Below are 20,861 nucleotides of genomic sequence, written 5' to 3'. Positions count from 1 at the left end.
CAAATAGACATATATGGAGTTTGTTGTGCAATCGCTTCCCCAGACACCCTGTTTCCACAACTGCTGAAGAATAGATGAAACAATGGAATTGTCAAAAATATAAGCTGGGGGTGGTGGTAGAGCGGTGGAAGGATACAAATATGCAGATATCTGCGGGCTGAGTCCTCAACAACCTATGGTGGGCTGCAAAGGTTAGGCATCATCTTCCAGCAAATTCTCATGGGGTTATATGACCAGGAGCCAATTTTTAGTCAGATAGCAGATCCCACACCCATCTCCCAGTGTTGCTAATAGCCAAGGATAAGGTGGTTCAGAGGCACAAAAGTATTCTTAGAGAAAGTGGGAGTCTAACTCTCAGAAAACTGACATTCTGTCTAGCACTAGCATTGGATTAATATATCAATCCACACAACCTCACATGTAGCAGTGAGCTGTACACATGCGACTGAGCATGTAAATTCCTACACGCTCATCTTCCGAACACATGTTTGGTGCTGGGTGTGGTGGTGGTTGGAATGGCAGCTTGAATTTACCCTCATTAGATATGCAAATAGCAACAGAACCCTCTGACATTTGGCTGGTTGGAATGTAGCCTACAAAGGTCAGAGACATTCACATCTGTTACTCCACCCATTGTTCTCTCGGACCCTGTTTGCCACTGGAATCTGCTCGCTTGAGAGTTGAGAGTGTGGTGTAGTAGTTAAGAGTGGTGGACTCGTAATCTGGGGAACCGGGTTCGCGTCTCCGCTCCTCCACATGCAGCTGCTGGGTGACCTTGGGCCAGTCACACTTCTCTGAAGTCTCTCAGCCTCACTCACCTCACAGAGTGTTTGTTGTGGGGGAGGAAGGGAAAGGAGAATATTAGCCGCTTTGAGACTCCTTCGGGTAGTAATAAAGAGGGATATCAAATCCAAACTCCTCCTCTCCTCCTCCTCCTCCTCCTTCTCCATGAGGACTGAAAAAGATTCCTTGCCATCTGAAATAGCTTCAGAAGTTCCACCAATGAAGACATTTCTACATCCAACTCTCAGTGATCCTCGGTAACATCTGAAGGAGAAGTTGTCCAGGGGAAATGTCATGGGCTGTAGATAGATGAAGCTAATTCTTGCACAACTTCACCTGTGCAAGTTCCCCTTCAACTGTTTCAAGAAGTGCTGCATTCTGTCAGCTGAAAGGCACATCTAGCTAACAACACTTCTTTTCCAATGTCCAAAACCACTCAGATAGCAAGATATTGGTCATAGATATCATTACTACATTGAAAGGAAGCCTGAAAGTTAGGGGACAGAGCACCTTCTACATATGCCCCCATAAAAAAAGAAAGGAGAGGGAATCATAAAGGGAAAGAGATGGCACACTGAGCTTTCTCGTTACGCCTGAAAACCAGCTCTAAGGAGGACATCCTCCCCAAACTCTTGTTTTCTAACTGAAACAGTGTTGAAAAAAAAGGTAATGGAGCTGTTGTAACAAAGATAATCACTTTTGTAAGGAGTTACCAGCTCTATGTTGTTGCTGTTTCAAACAACGTATCAAAGCCCATATCAGATTAAACTGTTTGCTGGAGGTACCAGACTTGTATTTACATACACAGTTACAACATCCAGTGACCTCCGTTGTGCAGTCCTCACATGCTAAGGGGTGTGTAGGCATACAAAGTGCCAACTCAAAGGTAAGAGGAATAGTTAACAATTGACTACAGCAGTGACCTCCACTGATAGCGTACCAGAGCTATGACACAAATCACAGATATTTTCTGCCCTGTTACCAGTCGAGGAGCAAAGATCTTCATTTTTTCCATTGAAATATATTTTATACTGCAGTGTTTCTCAAACTGTGGGCTGCAGTTCCAGAAGTCACATGGGGGTTTCAGTCTGACTGGGGGGGCATTGGTGGTACAGCCTATCCCCAGCTGCAGTCATATAGCTTTTTGGATGGACTGAGCCTGGAAAATCCCAACATATGCAGAACATGGGAGCAGAGGTTGGTTAGAGAGTGAGGCAATAGCCAGGGTCAGAGGGGGAGAAAGGAAATGGAAAGAGATGAAATACAGTTGTACCTTGGTTTTCGAACAGCTTAGTTCTCAAACATTTGGCTCCCAAACACTGCAAACCCAGAAGTGAGTGTTCCAGTTTGTGAATGTTCTTTTGGAACCCAAATGTCCGACGCGGGTTCCATAGTTTCCGATTGGCTGCAGAAGCTTCCTGCAGCCAATCGGAAGCCATGCCTTGGGTTCCAAACGTTTTGGAAGTTGAACAGATTTCTGGAATGGATTCTGTTTGACTCCCAAGGTATGACTTTAGATGGCAGACAGACAGACAGACAGACAGACAGACAGACAGACAGACAGAGTGGTTGTGCCAGTATGAGAGAAGGAAGAGAAAGAATGGGAAGGAGAAAGGACAGACAGACTGGGAGAAGAGACAAGGGAAGTGCCTGGGGCTTCTGCTGTGCCCTTTAGTCCCTTTGATTCATCCCCCACAACCACAACCTTCCTTCCTTCTTTCTGTTTCTACCTTTAATGTGTAGGAGACAGAGTGCATTTGGGCATCTGCAAAAAAACCCCCACAATTGGTATAAAAAGAATTTTTGTGCAGTTCTGCGCATGATCACATCCAGACTGCAGTTTTTTTGCAGCACATAACCAAAGCATACATGTGCATCAGTAAGAATGTAAACAAATTGAAGGAACAGATAGCTGCAGCAAACTGTTTGTGTTCCAGTTCTAGAACCAATTTCAGAAATTCTCTAATTAAACAGGAATTCAGGAGCAATGGAACTACACAGCAGAGTAAACATTCAGGAGCAAACAAAGAAGCGAATGAAGAGAAATGTTTAGCAAGTTGGCACTTTACCCTATTGCCTTAAAACGAATCAACAAAAGATAGAACTTGAGTAAAGAAAGAAAAAAGTTTGACGAGGGTCAAAATTCTGAAACTTAAAATCATATTTTGATTTTTTCATAATGTTAAACATTATTCTAGCATCTTTATTATTTTTTAAAAATAATAATATGAAAACCTGGATAATTTCATGGGCAAGTCCCAAAGAATTGCCTTGATCACAAAAATTTCATATGAATTTTGATTTAGGGCTGAATATTGCTATTTGTACTGGTCTAAATCTGATGCAGAAATACAAACTACAGGTATGGCTAAAAAGCAACACTTCCTTTTATGCATGTCTATTTAGCTTTCTAAAATGGTTGCCATGTGAAGCTGCTCAGATGTTTGGAATGCTGACTAATGTCTCCTCTGAGGTAATCAACAGTGCCTGACCAATATCGTTTATCTACTTTCATTTGATTCTTACCACCCAGGTAGCACCACCTCATATGTTGCCAAACACACACTCACATGCACACACACACACGTATGCAAAACCCCTTAGATACATTTTCTAATCAAATGAAGAGAGATACTTGAGGTGGAGCATGGCTAGAAACTTGTTATCTGACTGTTGAACACAAACATTAATTGCGGTATAAAATAAGGCCCATAGGGACTGTGAGGTACTTTCCTTGATTTTAAAGCTTGCTTACCAAGAGCTGGAAGCTACGATGGAGCAGAAGGGGGTCTGGATACTTTCACTCATTTTAATTTTAGGACTTGGTGCATTGGCCGATGATAAGAAAGCTCCACGTAAGTACCTTAAGAGCTGTTTAGATTATCCTTCCTTATAGTGCATTAATGGAATGAAGGCATATGTTGCCAATATTCGGAATTGGATGAACTTGCCCCTGCTGTTGAGAAACTTTAAGGCCAACTTCTTACCAACATTAAGAGAAGCACAACAAAGTCCCTTAATCAATTAGATATATTTTGTAAGACTGCACATCAAACTGGGTAACAGCTATAAAATATGGAAGGTTTCTCCCCCTGTCCCATAAGGAAGTAAAGGGTTACATTCCGCTGCGTGGGCAATAGAAAAATTTCAATTCATTTCAGTGATATCAGCGATGACCTTTACAATTGAAGCTAAGCCAAGTCACTTGGAAAGTCGAACCAGCCACATCCGAGAGCTCAAATTGCAGGAGGGAAAGGTTGCAGACCATTAGTGAAATCCACAAGCCTTAGCTCCCCTAAGGGTAACAAAATAATGCCCACTTACAACAGCGTTCCAAAAACAGGGGTTAAGGGCAGTGGTGTTCTTAGGGGTGGCCCAGGGGGAACTAGGCCCTGAGCTGTTTTCACTGTCTCAGATCTCCTGCGCCTTTTCTTTTCTAAAAAAAAAAAACTTTTAAAAAACTTTATTTACAGGGCTGCTGGGAATGCAGCAAAAGCATATTGCCAGTGAGACCTAAGTCATCTAGCACCTTCATTTTCTCATAGATCTAAAATTGCATCTCTACATATACATTAGGATATGTACATAATGCAAATGTGCATCATGAACCTGCATTCAGAATCTTTTAAATACCTAGCAATTTGCCTCCTTAGAAGGGTATTGCCAAAGGTACAAGAGCTGTCCCGTACAGGTGCTGCTTATGATTTGGTACCTAAGGGAGAGGGATAAAATATAACCCCAAATCCCACAGGAATTACCTGCAGGGAAATTACCTATCACACACAAGTTCACAAAGGTGCCCTTTTAAAATGTGTTGGGGAGGGGGTGATTATTGGGTTGATTTTGTTTTTATTATGTATTTTGCTGTTTCAGATTGTGATTTTATGTTGTGAACCACCCTGAGACCTGTGTGTATATGGTAATATAGAAATATAATAAATAATAATAAAAATAATAACGTGTTCTAATATTACTGGAAACATGTTGTATGATTTCAACAGGCTTAACCCCTGGGATCTAAACAAAGGATTTGCATTTTTATTAGATAGGAAATTCATGAGCCCTCTTAGCCACTGAGCCTGAACCTGCATGGACTGAAAATTGGGGCGGGGGGGGGGGAGTCTTGTCCTCACAAAGGCCAGCTCAGCTCCAGAGACTTTCCTGCTCAATCCAGCGCTCAGAGGGCTGGGGTTTGCATGCATACCTGTGCCCCTCCCCTCTTTTAGCCATTGGGTGTTCAACTGAGGGCTACATTTAGGCAAATATCTGAACAGAAGGAAGTTCCCATTGAAAGGTCAATGAGACCTGCCAGAGGCTACCATGTTCTTACAAGAAAAGAGCTAACCATGATTTCTGTTCTCAACAGCGGAATGCCGATGTCACGTTGATCCCAAAGCAAGAGTTAACTGTGGACCTCCTGGAATCACTCCCCAGCAATGCCGGGATGCCGGGTGCTGCTTCAGTTCTGAAGTTGCAGGAGTGCCCTGGTGCTTTGCTCCAAGCCCCCCAAAATGTAATGTATTTTTCTGAAGCATACCTGGCTTTTCTGAGATACTAAAAATGATACACAGGTCAGAATTCTGCTATCAGGCATTCAGTTAGTCTTGTCTTATAGGCAAACATAGAAACTGTCCAAGGAAATATGAAAAACCACTGTTTCTCAGTCACTGGAACCCTGCCTGATGTTAGACTTCATGCCAGAACCTGAGAGAAAGTAGATAGATAGATAGATAGATAGATAGATAGATAGATGATAGATAGGTAGGTAGGTAGGTAGATAGCAAGCACACCATTTTTGTTTATGATGAACCTTTAGGTATGAAGGATTAATAAAATACCTAAGCTGTGTACAGTACACCAGATAGCCTATTCCCACAGCTGCTTAAGGATAATGTGGTTATATAAGTACAAGCAGATGATGGGCTGTTCCCAACCAAGTCATACTAAGAGAAGACCTTTTTGGAATCAATGGTTTTACTCTGAGTATGATTTAATCAGATACAATCCAGTGCTATTCAATTTGTCCACAGGGATTATATTTCTTTCCTCAGCCTTTGTTATGCTTTGCTAGAAATGTGAGTTGATTAGTTGATTAGTATCTAAGCTCATCCCAGTTTGTGCACGAATTGGTTCAGGCATGTAAGATGAAACTAATGACAGCCCACATAGAGGAAATAATCACAAAATACAGGTAGGTAGCCATGTTGGTCTGACGCAGTTGAAATATATAAAAAAATAAAATAAATTGTCTAGTAGCACCTTAGAGACCAACTAAGTTTGTTCTTGGTATAAGCTTTCATGTGCATGTATACGAAAGCTTATACCAAGAACAAACTTAGTTGGTCTCTAAGGTGCTACTGGACATATATTATATATATATATATATATATATATATATATATATATATATATATATATAAAATCACAAAATAGTTCATGTATCTTGAGCTCAAATAAAACAGAAAAGCAAGGGCAAAAGCAGCACCAGCTAGACAAAGACTACGAGCAACACTGTGACTTTGATCCACTAATCTTAAGGAACTATTCAAAACAGATAAAAAGGTATGTCCTTCAGAGGTGAAAGTCAGGAAGAATTGTGGATACCCAGGAATCTCTGCTGCTGCATGTGAAGAGAGAGGATGCTGTTTTGAGTCCCGTCCTCCCGCAGTTCCATGGTGTTTCTTCCATGTTGAGGTAGCAGAAGGTAAAGTAACAAACATATTTTCCCCCTTTGCACAAATGGAACAAAATTTTGCACTGAGGCACATGCTACTCCTTGCATTTTGTTGCACATTATATCTTCAAGAGACTATACTACCAGTCAATAGTAAATGCCTTTCAGCGTGAGCATGCAAGCAATCTGTAGCACAGGTCAAGTGCAAATGGAAAGAAATCTGATGTGAAAAGCTTTAGAATAACTGCATAAACCCTTCCCCAAATTTGGTTACTATCCCTCATGCAAGTCCATTAGTATGAGCAGGGAGGGCAGTAATTCTAGTCCTGGGGTGAGGATAGGGACAGTCTTGTTGGTCCCACCCATTGTTGCTTACGGATGGCTTATCCCTGCAGCCTTCCATGCATTTGGGCTGGATGTCTTCAGCAGGGAGCCTTTGTACTTGTACAGCAATTTTAAATGATCTAGAACCCTGATCCTCTAAGATTCTACACCACACAGGAAGCCCACACAAGTCAAGCAGGCTGTCTGCTGCAAAGGGTCAGCCCAAACACATGGAGGGGTGCAGCAATAGACCAGCAGGAATGTGACAGGTGTGGTCAGGCAGAGTGCCCCTGCTTCCTCTCTTGCATGAGGGGAGCAAATGATTAGGCCCATGGTCTGTATAAGCATGCGTAACTGAGTACAACATATTTTTTTGGGGGGGGGGAAGAATATTAAAGACAGCTACCACGGAACATTACCCCTGCTGTCACTTGATTTGATGGAGGTGGACAAAGGAGAGCTAAACTACCCCAGTTCTTATACTTTTTGTTTTTATTGCCTTTTCAGAATGTTAAAACAAAGCTTCAGAAATGGACATTTGCACAAGGAGCATCTCTGCCAATGGAACAATTCAAAAAGGAAAACATGTCATCATGCACATTGTGCTCTTGTAATTCTGACTTCCACGACACTTTGCTTTGCCTTTGCATTCCCACAATAACACAATTAATCACATATTTTGTCTCCCACTGCTCACAATATTAGTGCTTGGCATCTTTTCAAAGCAATAAAAGGTTATAATAAACTTTAATTATTGATTTTGTGGGACTTTTTTCTGTATAGATTAATGCAGCCAACATCTGCCTCTTTTTAAAGCATTGGGCTGCTTGAAGCATCACTTTATTTCTGGAATCATAGCATTGCAGAGTTGAATGGGACTCTGACAGTCATCTAGCCCATCCCCCTCTGTAGCTGGAATACAAAGGTTCTGCATACAACAGGGAAGTTTGCTACTTACTGGTCTTCGGCATATGTGTGAGTCAGTTGCTCCATGTTGGGTATTAATTGGTTAAGTACTCCCCTTGCGATAGAAGCTGCTTTTTCTCATTTGGGAGGGAAAAAATTAAATAAGAAACACTTAGTTATAATCAGACAAGAGGACATGTTCATATTCCCATTGTCCTGAGGCCCAGAAGGAGCACATCTCCATTACAGAGTTTCAAACTTGTCTGAAATAGAATCCACTGATATTGCTTCCTCAACCCCCTCCTTACTTTACATGAACCATACCTTCTATGAAACCAAACCATTACCACAAAAACAGAGTGAACCACAAAACAGTAATAGGAAAAAAAAATCTTCAGTGACATATCAAAGTAGATGGATGAATTATAGACTGTCAAGTACCATATTGGGTTCTTGATTAGTTATGTCTGTGGCCCTTTTTCTAAGAGAGGTGGGTAGGATTTGTTCCATATGGATGAGGTCTTGAGGTTTGTATTATGGCTGTTTCTATATTTGGGTTTCATGTTCACTGTTATTTCTTATTTATGTTATGTAGATCATCCTGAGGCACTTTGACATGCAAAGCAACTAATAAATATAATAAATACATACATGCATTCTGTTACTTGTAGTAACTAGAGAAAATATTCTAGACTTTAAAAAAATGCCCAGTCTAAAATATAAACCTTGGCCCAACAGCATCAAAAGCCTTCTCAAGTAGGTACAGTGGTGCCTCGCAAGACGAAAAGAATCCGTTCCGCGAGTCTCTTTGTCTTGCGGGTTTTTTCGTCTTGCGAAGCAAGCCCATTAGCGGTTTAGCGGATTAGCGCTACAGTATTAGCGGCTTAGCGGGCTTAGCGGATCAGCTGATAAGCGGCTTAGCTATCAGCTGTTAAGCGGCTTAAGGATCAGCTGATAAGCGGCTTAACGATCAGCTGATAAGCGGCTTAGCGATCAGCTGATAAGCGGCTTAGCCGATCAGCTGATAAGCGGTTTAGCGGCTTGGGAAAAAGGGGGGGGGAGGAAAAAACCCCGTAGGAACTCGCAATACATTTTCGTCTTGCGAAGCAAGCACATAGGAAATTCATTTTGCGAAGCACCTCCAAAACGGAAAACCCTTTCGTCTAGCGGGTTTTCCGTCTTGCGGGGCACCACTGTATTAAAACACTGATGTTGTAGAGCTACTTCCTTTTAAAACTAGCTCAAATGTGGAGAATAGCTAGGCCAATGCATCTGCTAAAGTCGTGTTTTTCCTTGCATGAGGAAGTTGCAGGTAAAGAAAGCAGTGGTCAGTTAAAATGTCCTAAGTCTCATTTAGGTAAGAAATGTCCTTGTAACCACAGAACAGGTGGATTTTTGACACAGAAGGTTACGAAATCAATGGAAAGGTTGCCACAGAAGTCTCTTTACTTGCATTGCTTCCCCATTTCAACATCCGGTTCTTGCCTTTTGGGACTGGAAGCAGTTGGGATTGGTCCAACTATTTATAGCTGGTTCAACTGCTGTTTGTCATTGAGCTGTTCAACAACTCATTCAGGTAGGGTAAGTCAAGTGGATCTAGGGATTGCGGGGGCAAGGGATTTGGTTTGATTTTCATTTTAATGCAAGTTTTATCAATTTACCACCCCTCAAAACAATACAGAAACTGAAATGTGCCTTTCCTTTTAAATTCCTATGAATATTGTGGAATGGTTCCTCTACCAAAAGAAGGTGTACAGAATATACACAAAAGGGGCATAAAGATGCAAATATTGGTAAAAATAGCAAACTAAAATGCAGTGTTAGGGAATATTGTCTGCAAAAATGTGTATGCGAGGCATACCAAAAAAAAAGTCTGTTAGGAGAAATGCTAATGAATTTTCACACAAACTTAAATAAAATATTCAAAGCTGATACTGCAGTACAGCAAACTGAATCTGAGATTGTAAACATGAGAAATTGAGAGACACTGAAATTGACACATTCATCCATCTTTAACTGGTGTGTGTGTGTGTGTGTGTGTGTGTGTGTGTGTGTGTGTGTGTATACACATGAATGTTGTTGCAATATTTTGATTTCCATGAGCCAGTTTTGCAGTGAACTTTGGTCTGCAGAAAGAGCCTCCTAGAGCCAGGTTATTCAGATCTCAACTGTCTTGAATCAAGCAGGGAGCTTTCTAAATATGTCACACTTGCTTTGATATCTGTGCAGATAAGATTCAGCCACTTACATTTTTGTCCCTGTTGAGAAATTTTAATATCACAGTTGATCTTCCCTTTCAGAAACATTTATCTTGGATTTCTACCTGTTTCCTTCTCCTTCTACCTGTTTTCCCTGCAATGTCAGAGATAATAGTTTGTTTTAGAGGATTGATGCCATGATAACAGCTACAGAATGCATGCAAAGCACTTTGGACGCTAGAAAGTGTTATAATATAAATGTTAAGTGTCACCTATTCTGAACTCATGATTTACCATCCCAGCCTGAGAGCCTCCATTTGTTATACCTTTCTTCATTGAAAAGGAAGTATATTAAAACTCTACTGGGTTACAACTTTCATCTGGAATCTTTCAACAGGTTTGAAGATTTGGTGAACATTTCAGATAAAAATGAACTTCAAGTGGTTCTGGCTCCTGGCCATTGTCCTGGTCTTAGGATTCACCAGTTTCGCAGATGCCAGGGGTGGTCGTGGTGGAGGTGGCCGTGGTGGTAGAGGTGGCCGAGGAGGCCGTGGGGGCAAAGGACAAAAACGTAAGTCACCAATTTAAATTACTTTCACTTTTTATAAAACTATTTAATAGCTGATACTAGTTTATTCTACAGCTGTGACCCTGTTCCTAGAAGGGGTGGAGGGGGAACCATGCCATAAATTTGGAAAAACACGATTGGATGGCATATTTTTTTACAGTGCATAAAAAGCAGGGTAGCAGCAGTGGGAAGGGACCAGTGTTTGGCTCCCTGGACAACCTAGTTACTGACCACTGATTTCAACAGCCTCGAAAGGCAGATGGCCAAAAGGCAGGTGGCCTGAATTGTGTTGGTGGATGATTCCTAGGGGATCCATTCCATTACCATCTTTCAGCACAATCCAATGCATGTCTACTTAAAAGTACAATCTGTTGATATTAATGGGTCATCCTCTGCAAGTTCCTTTGGGCTACAAACCCTTCTAGATCAGCAAGTCAGATTGTTATCTCCCCCCTCCTCATCAGGTGATGTGATAATGATATCATCTGACACCATTCAGAATTCAGATGACCTTTTTTTGCCCAATTTTTCTCAACCCATTGAACGGGGCTTCTGAAGATCTGACAATCAGCTGATGACATCAGGAAGAGTGCAGGTGGGTGTAGCTTCACCCACATGGGCTCAAGGCTCAAATTGGAACACCTGGTGGGACTCATTGGCCCATGGACCAGGGATTCCCCACCTCTGTATGGCTACTCATTTGCCCCTGTACAAAAGGTTACAAAAGTCATGGCTGATAAGCCAAGTGACCAGAGGAGGACCTTCAAACAGCAGGGTTGGCTGTGCTATACAGAAAGATGGAGTGACTGGCTTCATGTAGGAAATAGATGAAGGCATGAACTGATAGATAAATGTTCAACAAGACTACTACTACTACTACTACTACTAGTACTACTACTACTAATAATAAACAACTTGCTGACCCTAGCCAGGTTCATGGTGGAGCACTTGAGGTCTGCTTCAGGAGGCAAAATGTAATGGCGTGCTGTGGGAAAAAGTTAAGACCATGCCTGAGCATCTTGTTGGTCACCAAGCCAAATACCAACCACATATGGTGATCCATCGGAGATGTGGTAAACTTCCTGTTTGTGCTATATACTTGCAGATGTTGAACACCTAGCAGGCCACAATACAATGCCTGGTGTACTCCATTCATCTTGATGGGTCACAACTTTCAGAGAGAGAAATAAGCCTTTGTATTTTCTGCCCATTTATTTGCTTAGCTCAGTGAGACCTTTTAGATATGTGACAACTTCCTAACATAACAACAATGACAAAAAAACTAGAGACAAGGCCAGAGAAAGCTTCCAGAACATATATAAAGAGGCTCATTTGGTTCAGGGAGGTTCTCTGTCTCTACTCAGAGGCACCACACAACTCCAAATTCTTAAGATCTGAAGACATCCAGCTTCCTGCAGTCTTGAAAAATCACCCTTGGGAGTTCCTCTCCCATAGCTCTTGGGCAACCAATAGACTAAAGCTAATGGCAGAGCTGAGGTTTCACTGTGTGTGTAATTGACTTCACTCTTTGAAGGTAAAGGTTACCATTGAGCATATACTTATTTTCCATGTGTACCTACAAACAGCTTTCAGTAAAACAGAATACTGAGTTACATTTGGAATTTTGAAGGACTTTGGTGATCAGGCTGTATCCTATTTCTCTTTTGCTTGGAAATCTTCATGGCTAATGTTGACCTGAATATAAATTAAACTATTCCTCAATTAATTAAGAATTCTCAACTTTTCTTATTGAATAGGCAACTGTAACGTACCTCCTAGTCGGAGAAGAGACTGTGGATACCCTGGAATACCTAGAAGTACATGTTTAAAAAGAAACTGCTGTTTCAGCAATGCTATCAAGAATTCAAAATGGTGTTTCTACCGTGAGTAGCACGTTTGAGTAAAATATTCTTATGTGTGGCCCCTCCCCCACTATGAAACATCAAACTTTTACCCCCTCCCATTCAGTTGCAACAGGGGGGGGGGATGCCAGGAGGAGACCAGTGTGTGTGAATAATGTAAAGCTAACCAGAAATTTCGCAGTAGATACTTTTCTGAGGTTTTCCTTTTCTCATCCCATCCACTATAAAAAGGCCATCTTGCATAGTTTTCTTATAATATTCTCCATTTTTTGTGGAAACCACTACTGTGTAAACACACCAGTATCCTTCTCACTCCTCCCATCAATGCTGTGGAATGATGATGTTCACCCTCCCCGCCCAACCCCTGGTCCTGCCTGGTGCACACGCAGATGCGCCCCAGGTGACAAAAAGGATGCAGTGTCACTGATTGCGTCTACATCCCTTAGCAGGCAACCCAAGCAGGAAGCCATGCAGACAAGACCAAGGATAACCCCCCAACTTATCCATACCCAATGAAATTCCTCCTAAGCCCTATTCAGATTCCAGACTGTTGAAACAGGAATGTTCACCCTATAAAGGAGATTTCTCTTCTTTTCATTTCAGCAAATTAGAACGAAATGAAGTCACAGACCAGGAACCTCCGACAACGGCATCCCTCCAAGACAAAAACAGAGAACAAAATACTGGCATAGCTGTAGCTTTCTACATTTCCTCCTCTCTACCCCGATTTCCTGCTTCTTTCCTTGCCAGGGAGGTCAGTTCATATCTGTCTGCGCACAAGAACTGCAAATCCTCTCCCCCAAAATCTATAAACGTAGTTAATTAGTCTCAGCTCCATATTGCCAACTTTGGTTATTACTCTTGAGAATGTAGGAATGCATTTTATTTCCCTGTTTGCATTATCTTTATGAAACCATTTTGTGCATATTAAAGCATTGTTAAAATGATGTGTTTCTCTTTTTAATGCTCTTGACATATTTTCACTTATAAACTCTTATCTCACAGCCGTGCAAAGTGACACAAGTCTATTTTCCAAACAGGCTAGATATCTAGCGCTATATTTTACAAGAATACAGTCTAGATCTTGAGATTATTTTTGGCTACACTCATAGAATCAGCTGGTGTTTAATAGCTCTCTATCCAAAAGTGGAAATCCATCCATCAACCTTTAACTCAAAGGAGAGGTGCACTGCAGAAAGGTGCCTGTGGGACAAATGGCTTCAGGTGACTTAAAGCTGTTGGGCCACACCACATGATGTGGAGAGGCAAAGGGGGGCAGGGGGAGCTGTGGATCCATTCCAAGTTATGACAATCATTCAGATTCAGAGCATCATCCAATCCATTCACTGTGAAATCCAAAGAGACACAATTCCATCATTCTTTCTCGAGTGTGAGAGTGTCATCCTTTTGTCAGTGTGAGATTGAAATGGTTTGCATCAGCTACAGATCCAGTCCTTTATCCAGTATGGTACCTGCTCATCTCTCCCTGTGGCTAATGCAGCTTTGTGGGGATGATTTAACTTAAGAGCCCACTGCCCAAGATAGGACAATAGGACCTACAACAAAATGTTGCAGCATATATTCACCTTCTAACAGAAGCACTGTTGTTCAGGGTTCTAGCCAGCTATCCTCTCCAACCAGGATGTACCACTGCCACCCTCCGCATCCCCCCTCAGTTTTCTGTTTTTCTTTCCTGACTGACACTGAGCTGTTGACCGACACTGAACTGTCTGCACCATGGCTATAGAGAACATTCTAGGGCTGTTAGGGCTATCTGTCTTAAGAGAAATGTACATTGAGTGGTTACTGTGCATAACAACTGACAGCTGTGCACATTAAGCAGGCCTCATGGAAAACATGGAAATAATCCTTTCAGGAAGAGGTCAATATACCTAATCTCCCACAAGTCTTGGGTAATGTGCATATATCAACTAAATTTTGAACATTCTCCTACCGCTATGAATAACCCCCAACAGGCTTTTAAAAAACAATCTTTGTAAATCTAGTGATCTCTGAACATGCTAATGACTCCTTCATGTTTCCCAGTGTTTTAGTAACCATTTGCTGGGATTCTCAACTTGCTTTTGCTATTAGATGGGGGGGGGGATTAAGATGAGGAAATAGCCATTTGTAGCTCTGAATATTATCACAAAATATACAGCAAAAGAGTTTTGTTACATGTTAAAGAATACTACATCAAAGGCAGATTTGGAGTGGTGCAACTGGTTCCCTCGCACTAGGCGACTAGCTGCGGGAGAGACTTCCTGCCTCCTTCCCAAACCATAGTAAGAGCTGGGCTTTGAGAAGGAGTCATGATGGCTCTGACAGGTCCTAGAGCATGGGTAGGCAAACTAAGGTGATCTACTCAGATCAACGAGCAAGAATAATTATCAACAGTAACATCACAGAGGATTTTATAATAAGAAAAGGATTAAGACAAGGGTGTCCACTATCCCCATTGATATTCATTTTGGTCATGGAAGTGCTGAACAATCAAATAAGAGAAGACCAAGAGATAAAAGGAATTACATTAGGTGAGAAAGCGTACAAACTGAAAGCCTTCGCAGATAACCTTATTATAATGACTGAAAACCCTGAAGAAAGTCTATTAATGTCAGATGGCTGTTGCGGTTGCTCGAGAGTAACCAGGCAGGACTCCAAACTGTGTTTTACAGGCTTCATTTTGGTGCAAACTATTTACAGTGAAGAGCCCCAAAGCTCATGTCTGGCTCAATCACTAGCAGGATCCGGGAGTGGTCTTTCTTTGGACCTTCCCCAACATAAGAGTTTCGTTACCCCCAACCTTCTCCTTCCCTCTTTGCTCCTTAGACTACTGCGCAGGATGGGCAATGGCAAGGGTGTGTTTCCCTCCTGTCCGGCTTGCCCAGGAGCGGTGTTAAGGCTCCCACCAGCATCCTCTGGTCCTTGCACCTCTTCCCCACTGGAGGTGGGGCTTTCCTCCTCCCCAGAAGAGGAACTGCTTCGCAAGATTTTCGGAGGCTCCCTGTAACACAACTGCCCTTCCATTTCTCACCTCTGAGCCGATGGCAGTTCCCTGACAATTAAGGACACTAGAAATAATCAAGAACTTCGGACAAGTAGTGGAATTTAGACTTAACAGTTCCAAAACAAAGCTTCTAGTTTAAAACCTCACAATACAAGACAGAGAAGATCTGTGGAAAAACCCTCAAACCTGAAGATCTGCCAAAAAGTAAAATACCTTTGTATATGGATCACCCCCCCCCCAAATATTAATCTTTTTCAAGACAATTACGTCAAAATTTGGAGTGAAATTAAGAGGAATTTGGATATATGGAGTAGTTTAAACTTACCTTTTTTGGGAAGGATTTCAACCATAAAAATGAATGTGTTACTGAAAATGCTCTTTTTATTCCAAACAATACCTGTGATGGGAGGGAAAGACAGCCTCAAAAAATGGTAAAGAGATATTTCCAGGTTCATCTGGCAAGGGAAAAGACCCTGAATCAAACACCAGTTTTTAATTGACATAAAAGAAAGAGGGAAGTTCTCGTTGCCGGATCTAACATTATATTACGAGGCTGCCTGCCTAACCTGGATTAAGGAGTGGTGTACTTTACAGGACTCAAACCTACTAGATCTAGAAGGTTATGACAACCAGTATGGTTGGCATGTGTACCTAGGGTACGACAAAGTAAAGGTCCATACAAACTTCCTAACCCACATCATAAGAAGGCCCCTTTACATGGTCTGGGCAAACTATAAAGAGCTCTTGGAACCCAAAGCACTGTGGTGGATTTCCTCCTGGAAGCACTTTTCTTAAAAAAGAAAAATATGAAAGAAAACTGGATGGCATACAAAATATTAGTTAAGGAGGAAGATAATCAATTGAAACTTAAAAATTTCGAGGAAATAAGAAAACACTTGTCAGATTGGCTCCTATACCATCAGTTGAATGAGACATTTAAAGTAGACATAAGAAAAGGATTTGCAACAGAACCATCTAGATTAGAGAATGATCTGATTCATTCAAAAACTAAAATGCTTTCCAAAATGTACTGACTCCTCCTTGATTGGGAAGTCAGGTAAACCTGGAAAGGAGGTAAAATCCATCATGATAAAATGGGCACAGGACTTTGGCTATAATATCTTAATGAAGGATTGGGAAAACCTCTGGAGGACAAATATGAAATTTACTGCTTGTTACACATTGAGAGAAAACTTTCTGAAAATGCAGTACCGTTGGTACATTACTCCCTTAAAACTATTCAAAATGTATAAGAATGTATCAAACAAATGTTGGAGATGCAAAGAAGCAGTGGGATTGATGCTGCACATGTGGTGAAGTTGCAGAAAAATTAAGGAATTTGGGGATGAAATATATATGGAACTTTTAAAAAATGCTTAAGATTGTGTTTACAAAAAAACAAGAGGCCTTCCTTCTTGGGATACTGGGTTCCGATATTCCAAAAAGTGTAAGGGAATTATTCTTATATGCGACACTGGCCGTGAGAATTTTAATAGCATAAAATTGGAAAGGAGAAAAAGTACCATCAAAATTGGAGTGGCAACAAAAATTAATGGAGTACACAGAACTAGCTAAGCTAACAGGAAGAATAAGAGACCATGCAGATTAAGCATTTTTCAATAAATGGGGTTTATTTAAAAGTTACATAAAAGATTGGAACAATATAAAATCTGTGGCAGCCTTTGAATAGCTTCTGTTATACACTGAACAGGTTTAAGAAAGTACAATATTTTGGCTAAGCAATTATCTAAAATAGACACAAACAGAGCACTAGATAAATATACATTTAAAGCAGGATGGAGTTGGCGGGAAGTCAATGAAACTGGAAGAAGACTGTGATGAACTGTAATAATATCGACAACTCTTTGATGTTTATTTGTTATGGATAATTTTGATTTTGTGTTATTTGTTTTAAGTTCAATAAAGTAATTTAAAAGCAAAAAAAAATAAATATTGAATTTGTGAAATTATTGCCTTCAAAAATTAGCATATATGAGACCAATAAATCTGCTAAAGTTGTGTTCTCCTTGCATGAGAAAGTTGCAGGCTAAAAAAAAAGCAAGATTGCCAGATAAAAGAGGTTGCCAATTAAAATGTCCTAAGTCTCATTTTCCTGTTGCTCAAGATAGGAAAATGCAACACATGGAAACATCAGCTTCTTGTGACCACAAAACGGTTGGATTTTTTGACATAAACGATATAAGAAATCAACTGAAATGTTGCTACAAAAGTCCGTTGACTTGCATTGTTTCCTGAACCCGACGTCCAGTTCTTGGCTTTTGGGTTTACTAACGGTTATTTCATTGGCCCAATTATTGATAGCATTTTCACCTCAAGGGGCTGCAACAGGAAGGAGGAGGTCTTCTTGAACCATATAAATTAGCCTTGCCCTTCTGAGTTTTGATATCCTGCTGTTTCTCATCGAGCTGTTCAGCAACTCATTCAGGTGGGGTAAGTCAAGTGGTTCTCGCGACTGGGAGGCAAGGGATTTGGTTTGATTTTCATTTTAATGCAACTCTACCCACTTCGCAATACACAAACTGAAATGAGGCTTTTGTTCTAAATTCAGACTTCTGCGAATTTTGTGCTACCCTCTCCAACCAAAAGAAGATGTACGGAAAGTGCAGATAGGGGGCTTAGAAAGGCAGATAATGGTGAAAATAGCAGACCAAAATGCATTCTTAGGGAATATTGCCTGCAAAAATGTGTTTGTGAGGCAAGTTGCATACAAAAAAAGGGGGGATGTTAGGAGAAATTCTGATGAATCTTCATGCAAACTTATAAGGAAATTCAAAGCTGATGGCAAAATACAGCAAACTGAATCTGAGATTGTAAACATGAGAAATTGACAGACATTGAAATTGACAGGTTCATCCATCTCTAACTGGTGTGTGTGTACACATATGCACATGAATGTTGTTGAAATATTTTGATTTCCATGAGCCAGTTTTAAGTTGAACTTTGGTCTGCAGAAAGAGCCTGGTACAACCATGTTTCCTCAGATCTCAACTGTCTTGAATCAAGCAAGGAGCTTCCTAAATATGTCACACTTATCTGTGCAGATAAGATACAACCACTTAATTTTTGTGCCTATTGATAAATTTTAATATTGCGGTTGATCTTCCCTTTCAGAAACATTTATCTTGGATTTCTACCTGTTTCCTTCTCCTTCTACCTGTTTTCCCTGCAATGTCAGAGATAATAGTTTGCTTTAGAGGATTGATGCCATGATAACAGCTACAGAATGCATGCAAAGCACTTTGGACACTAGAAAGTGTTATAGAGATGTTAAGTGTCACCTATTCTGAACTCATGATTTGCCAACCCAGTCTGAAAACCTCCATTTGTTATGTATTTTTTCGTTGAAAAGGAAGTAGATTAAACCTCTACTGGGTCACAATTTTGATCTGGAATCTTTCAACAGGTTTGAAGATTTGGAGAACATTTCTGAAAAAAATGAACTTCAAGTTGCTCTGGCTCCTGACCATTGTCCTGGTCTTAGGATTCGCCAGTTTCGCAAATGGCCAGGGAGGTGGCAAAGGACAAAGACGTAAGCCAGCAATTTAAATTATTTTCACTTTTTTTGAAAACTATTTAATAGCTGATACTAGTTTATTCTACAGCTGTGACCCTGTTCCTAGAAGTGGGGGAGGGAGAACAATGCCATAAATTTGGAAAAAAATGATTGGATGGCATATTTTTTTACAGTGCATAAAAAGTAGTATAGCAGCAGTGGGAAGGGACCAGTGTTTGGCTCCCTGGACAACCTAGTTACTGACTACTGATTTCAACAGCCTCGAAAGGCAGATGGCCAAAAGGGAGGTGGCCTGAATTGTGTTGGTGGATGATTCCTAGGGGATCCATTCCATTACCCTCTTTCAGCACAATCCAATGCATGTCTACTTAAAAGTACAATTAGCTGATCTCAATGGGTCATACTCTGCAAGTTCCTTTGGGCTACAGAGCCTTCTACATCAGCAAGTCAGATTGTTATCTCCCCCCTCCTCATCAGGTGATGTGATAATGATAAGGAGAAGTGCAGGTGGTTGTAGCTTCACCCACATAGGCTCATGGGTCAAATGGGAACACCTGGTGGGACTCATTGGCCCATGGACCGGGGGTTCCCCACCTCTGTATGGCTACTCATTTGCCCCCGTACAAAAGGTTACAGGAGTCATGGCTGATAAGCCAAGTGATCAGAAGAGAACTTTGCCCCTGAAGGTATTTATTGTAACATCAGCTTTTGTAATTCAGAAAAGCTGATGCTGCAATAAATGTATTAGTCTTTACATGTCACAGATCTATTTGTTGCTTTTCTGGTGACAAACTAAGCATTGGCTCCTCTTTGGAAGTTGTCAGTCATAGAATACAATCACATCCCTATAAGTGGGCTCTTCTTTCCCAATACGACCCCATGTAGATTGTTCTGCATTCTGGAGATTTCAGTGTGCCAGAAACAATGCAGAAGACCTCAGAAATTGAAAGTCTCAGGTGAATAGGAAGGCCTGAAAGAATATGAGAGGTTCTCTGTCTCTGCTCAGATCAATTCAGGCTCCAAGTTCTTAAGATCTGAGGACCTCCAGCTTCCTGCAGTCTTGAAAAATCACCCTTGGGATTATCTCCCCTATGGCTCTTGGGCAACCAATAGACTAAAGCTAATGGCAGAGCTGAGGTTTCTCTCTGTGCGTAATTGACTTCACTCTTTGAAGGTAAAGGTTACCACTGAGCATACTTATTTTCCATGTGTACCTACAAACAGAACATAGTTTTACATTTGGAATTTTGAAGGACTTTGGTGATCAGGCTGCATCCTACTTCTCTTTTGCTTGGAAATCTTCATGGCTAATGTTGACCTGAATCTAAATTAAACTATTCCTCAATGAATTAAGAATTCTCAACTTTACTTATTGAATAGACAACTGCAATGTACCTCCTAACCGGAGAAGGGAATGTGGATACTCTGGAATACCTAGAAGTACATGTTTAAGAAGAGGGTGCTGTTTCAACAATTCTATCAGGAACACGATATGGTGTTTCTTCCGTGAGTAGCACATTTGAGTCAAATATTCTCATGTGTGGCCCCTCCCCCACTTTGAAACATAAAATTTTTACTCTCTTCCATTCAGTGATGTTGCAATAGAAAAAAAAATACCAGGAGGAGACCAGGGTGTGTGAATGTAAAGCTAAGGAGAAATTTCGCAGTAAATATTTTTCTGAGGTTTTTCCTTTCTCATTCCCCTCCACTATAAAAAGGCCATCTTGCATAGTTTTCTTAGAATATTCTCCATCATTTTTTGTGGAAACCACTACTATGTAAACATACCAGTATCCTTCTCACTCCTCCCATCAATGCTGTGGAATGATGATGTTCACCCTCCACGCCCAACCCCTGGTCCTGCCTGGTGCACACGCAGATGCGCCCCAGGTGACAAAAAGGATGCAATGTCACTGATTGCGTCTACATTCCTTAGCTGGCAACCCAAGCAGGAAGCCATCCAGACAAGACCAAGGATAACCCCCAACTTATCCATAACCAATG

The 20,861-nt window shown here is 41.1% G+C and overlaps 2 protein-coding genes across 8 annotated transcripts in view; both read left to right on the top strand.

The window, feature by feature from the left end:
* Nucleotides 1–3,492: 3,492 nt before the first annotated feature.
* LOC308476696 (trefoil factor 3-like) lies at nt 3,493–7,532 on the top strand. The gene is made up of 4 exons (XM_081004508.1): nt 3,493–3,638; nt 5,150–5,296; nt 6,338–6,487; nt 7,289–7,532. Exons 1-4 carry the CDS (start codon nt 3,557–3,559, stop codon nt 7,294–7,296), a joined length of 387 nt encoding a protein of 128 aa, XP_080860634.1. The 5' UTR covers nt 3,493–3,556; the 3' UTR covers nt 7,297–7,532.
* Nucleotides 7,533–9,165: 1,633 nt separating this feature from the next.
* LOC308476700 (trefoil factor 3-like) overlaps nt 9,166–20,861 on the top strand; it is a 33,713-nt gene continuing 22,017 nt past the window's right edge. For 3 of the 7 annotated variants that reach the window (XR_013986043.1, XR_013986047.1, XR_013986052.1), the window contains exons 1-3: nt 17,740–17,773; nt 18,747–18,872; nt 20,238–20,363. Coding sequence is in view for 2 of the 7 variants with exons in the window: in XM_081004513.1 (XP_080860639.1) it covers nt 10,315–10,456; nt 12,211–12,336; nt 12,919–12,926 (276 nt within the window). In the remaining 5 variants the exon portion in view is untranslated. The other 4 variants (XR_013986050.1, XM_081004513.1, XR_013986051.1 and 1 more) reach the window with 4 other exon arrangements.

This window comes from Podarcis pityusensis (assembly GCF_964106645.2).
Source record: "Podarcis pityusensis genome assembly, chromosome: 4".
Lineage (NCBI taxonomy): Eukaryota > Metazoa > Chordata > Lepidosauria > Squamata > Lacertidae > Podarcis > Podarcis pityusensis.
The sequence above is the reverse complement of the archived record's forward strand: the minus strand, read 5'-3'. Positions and strand labels throughout refer to the sequence as shown.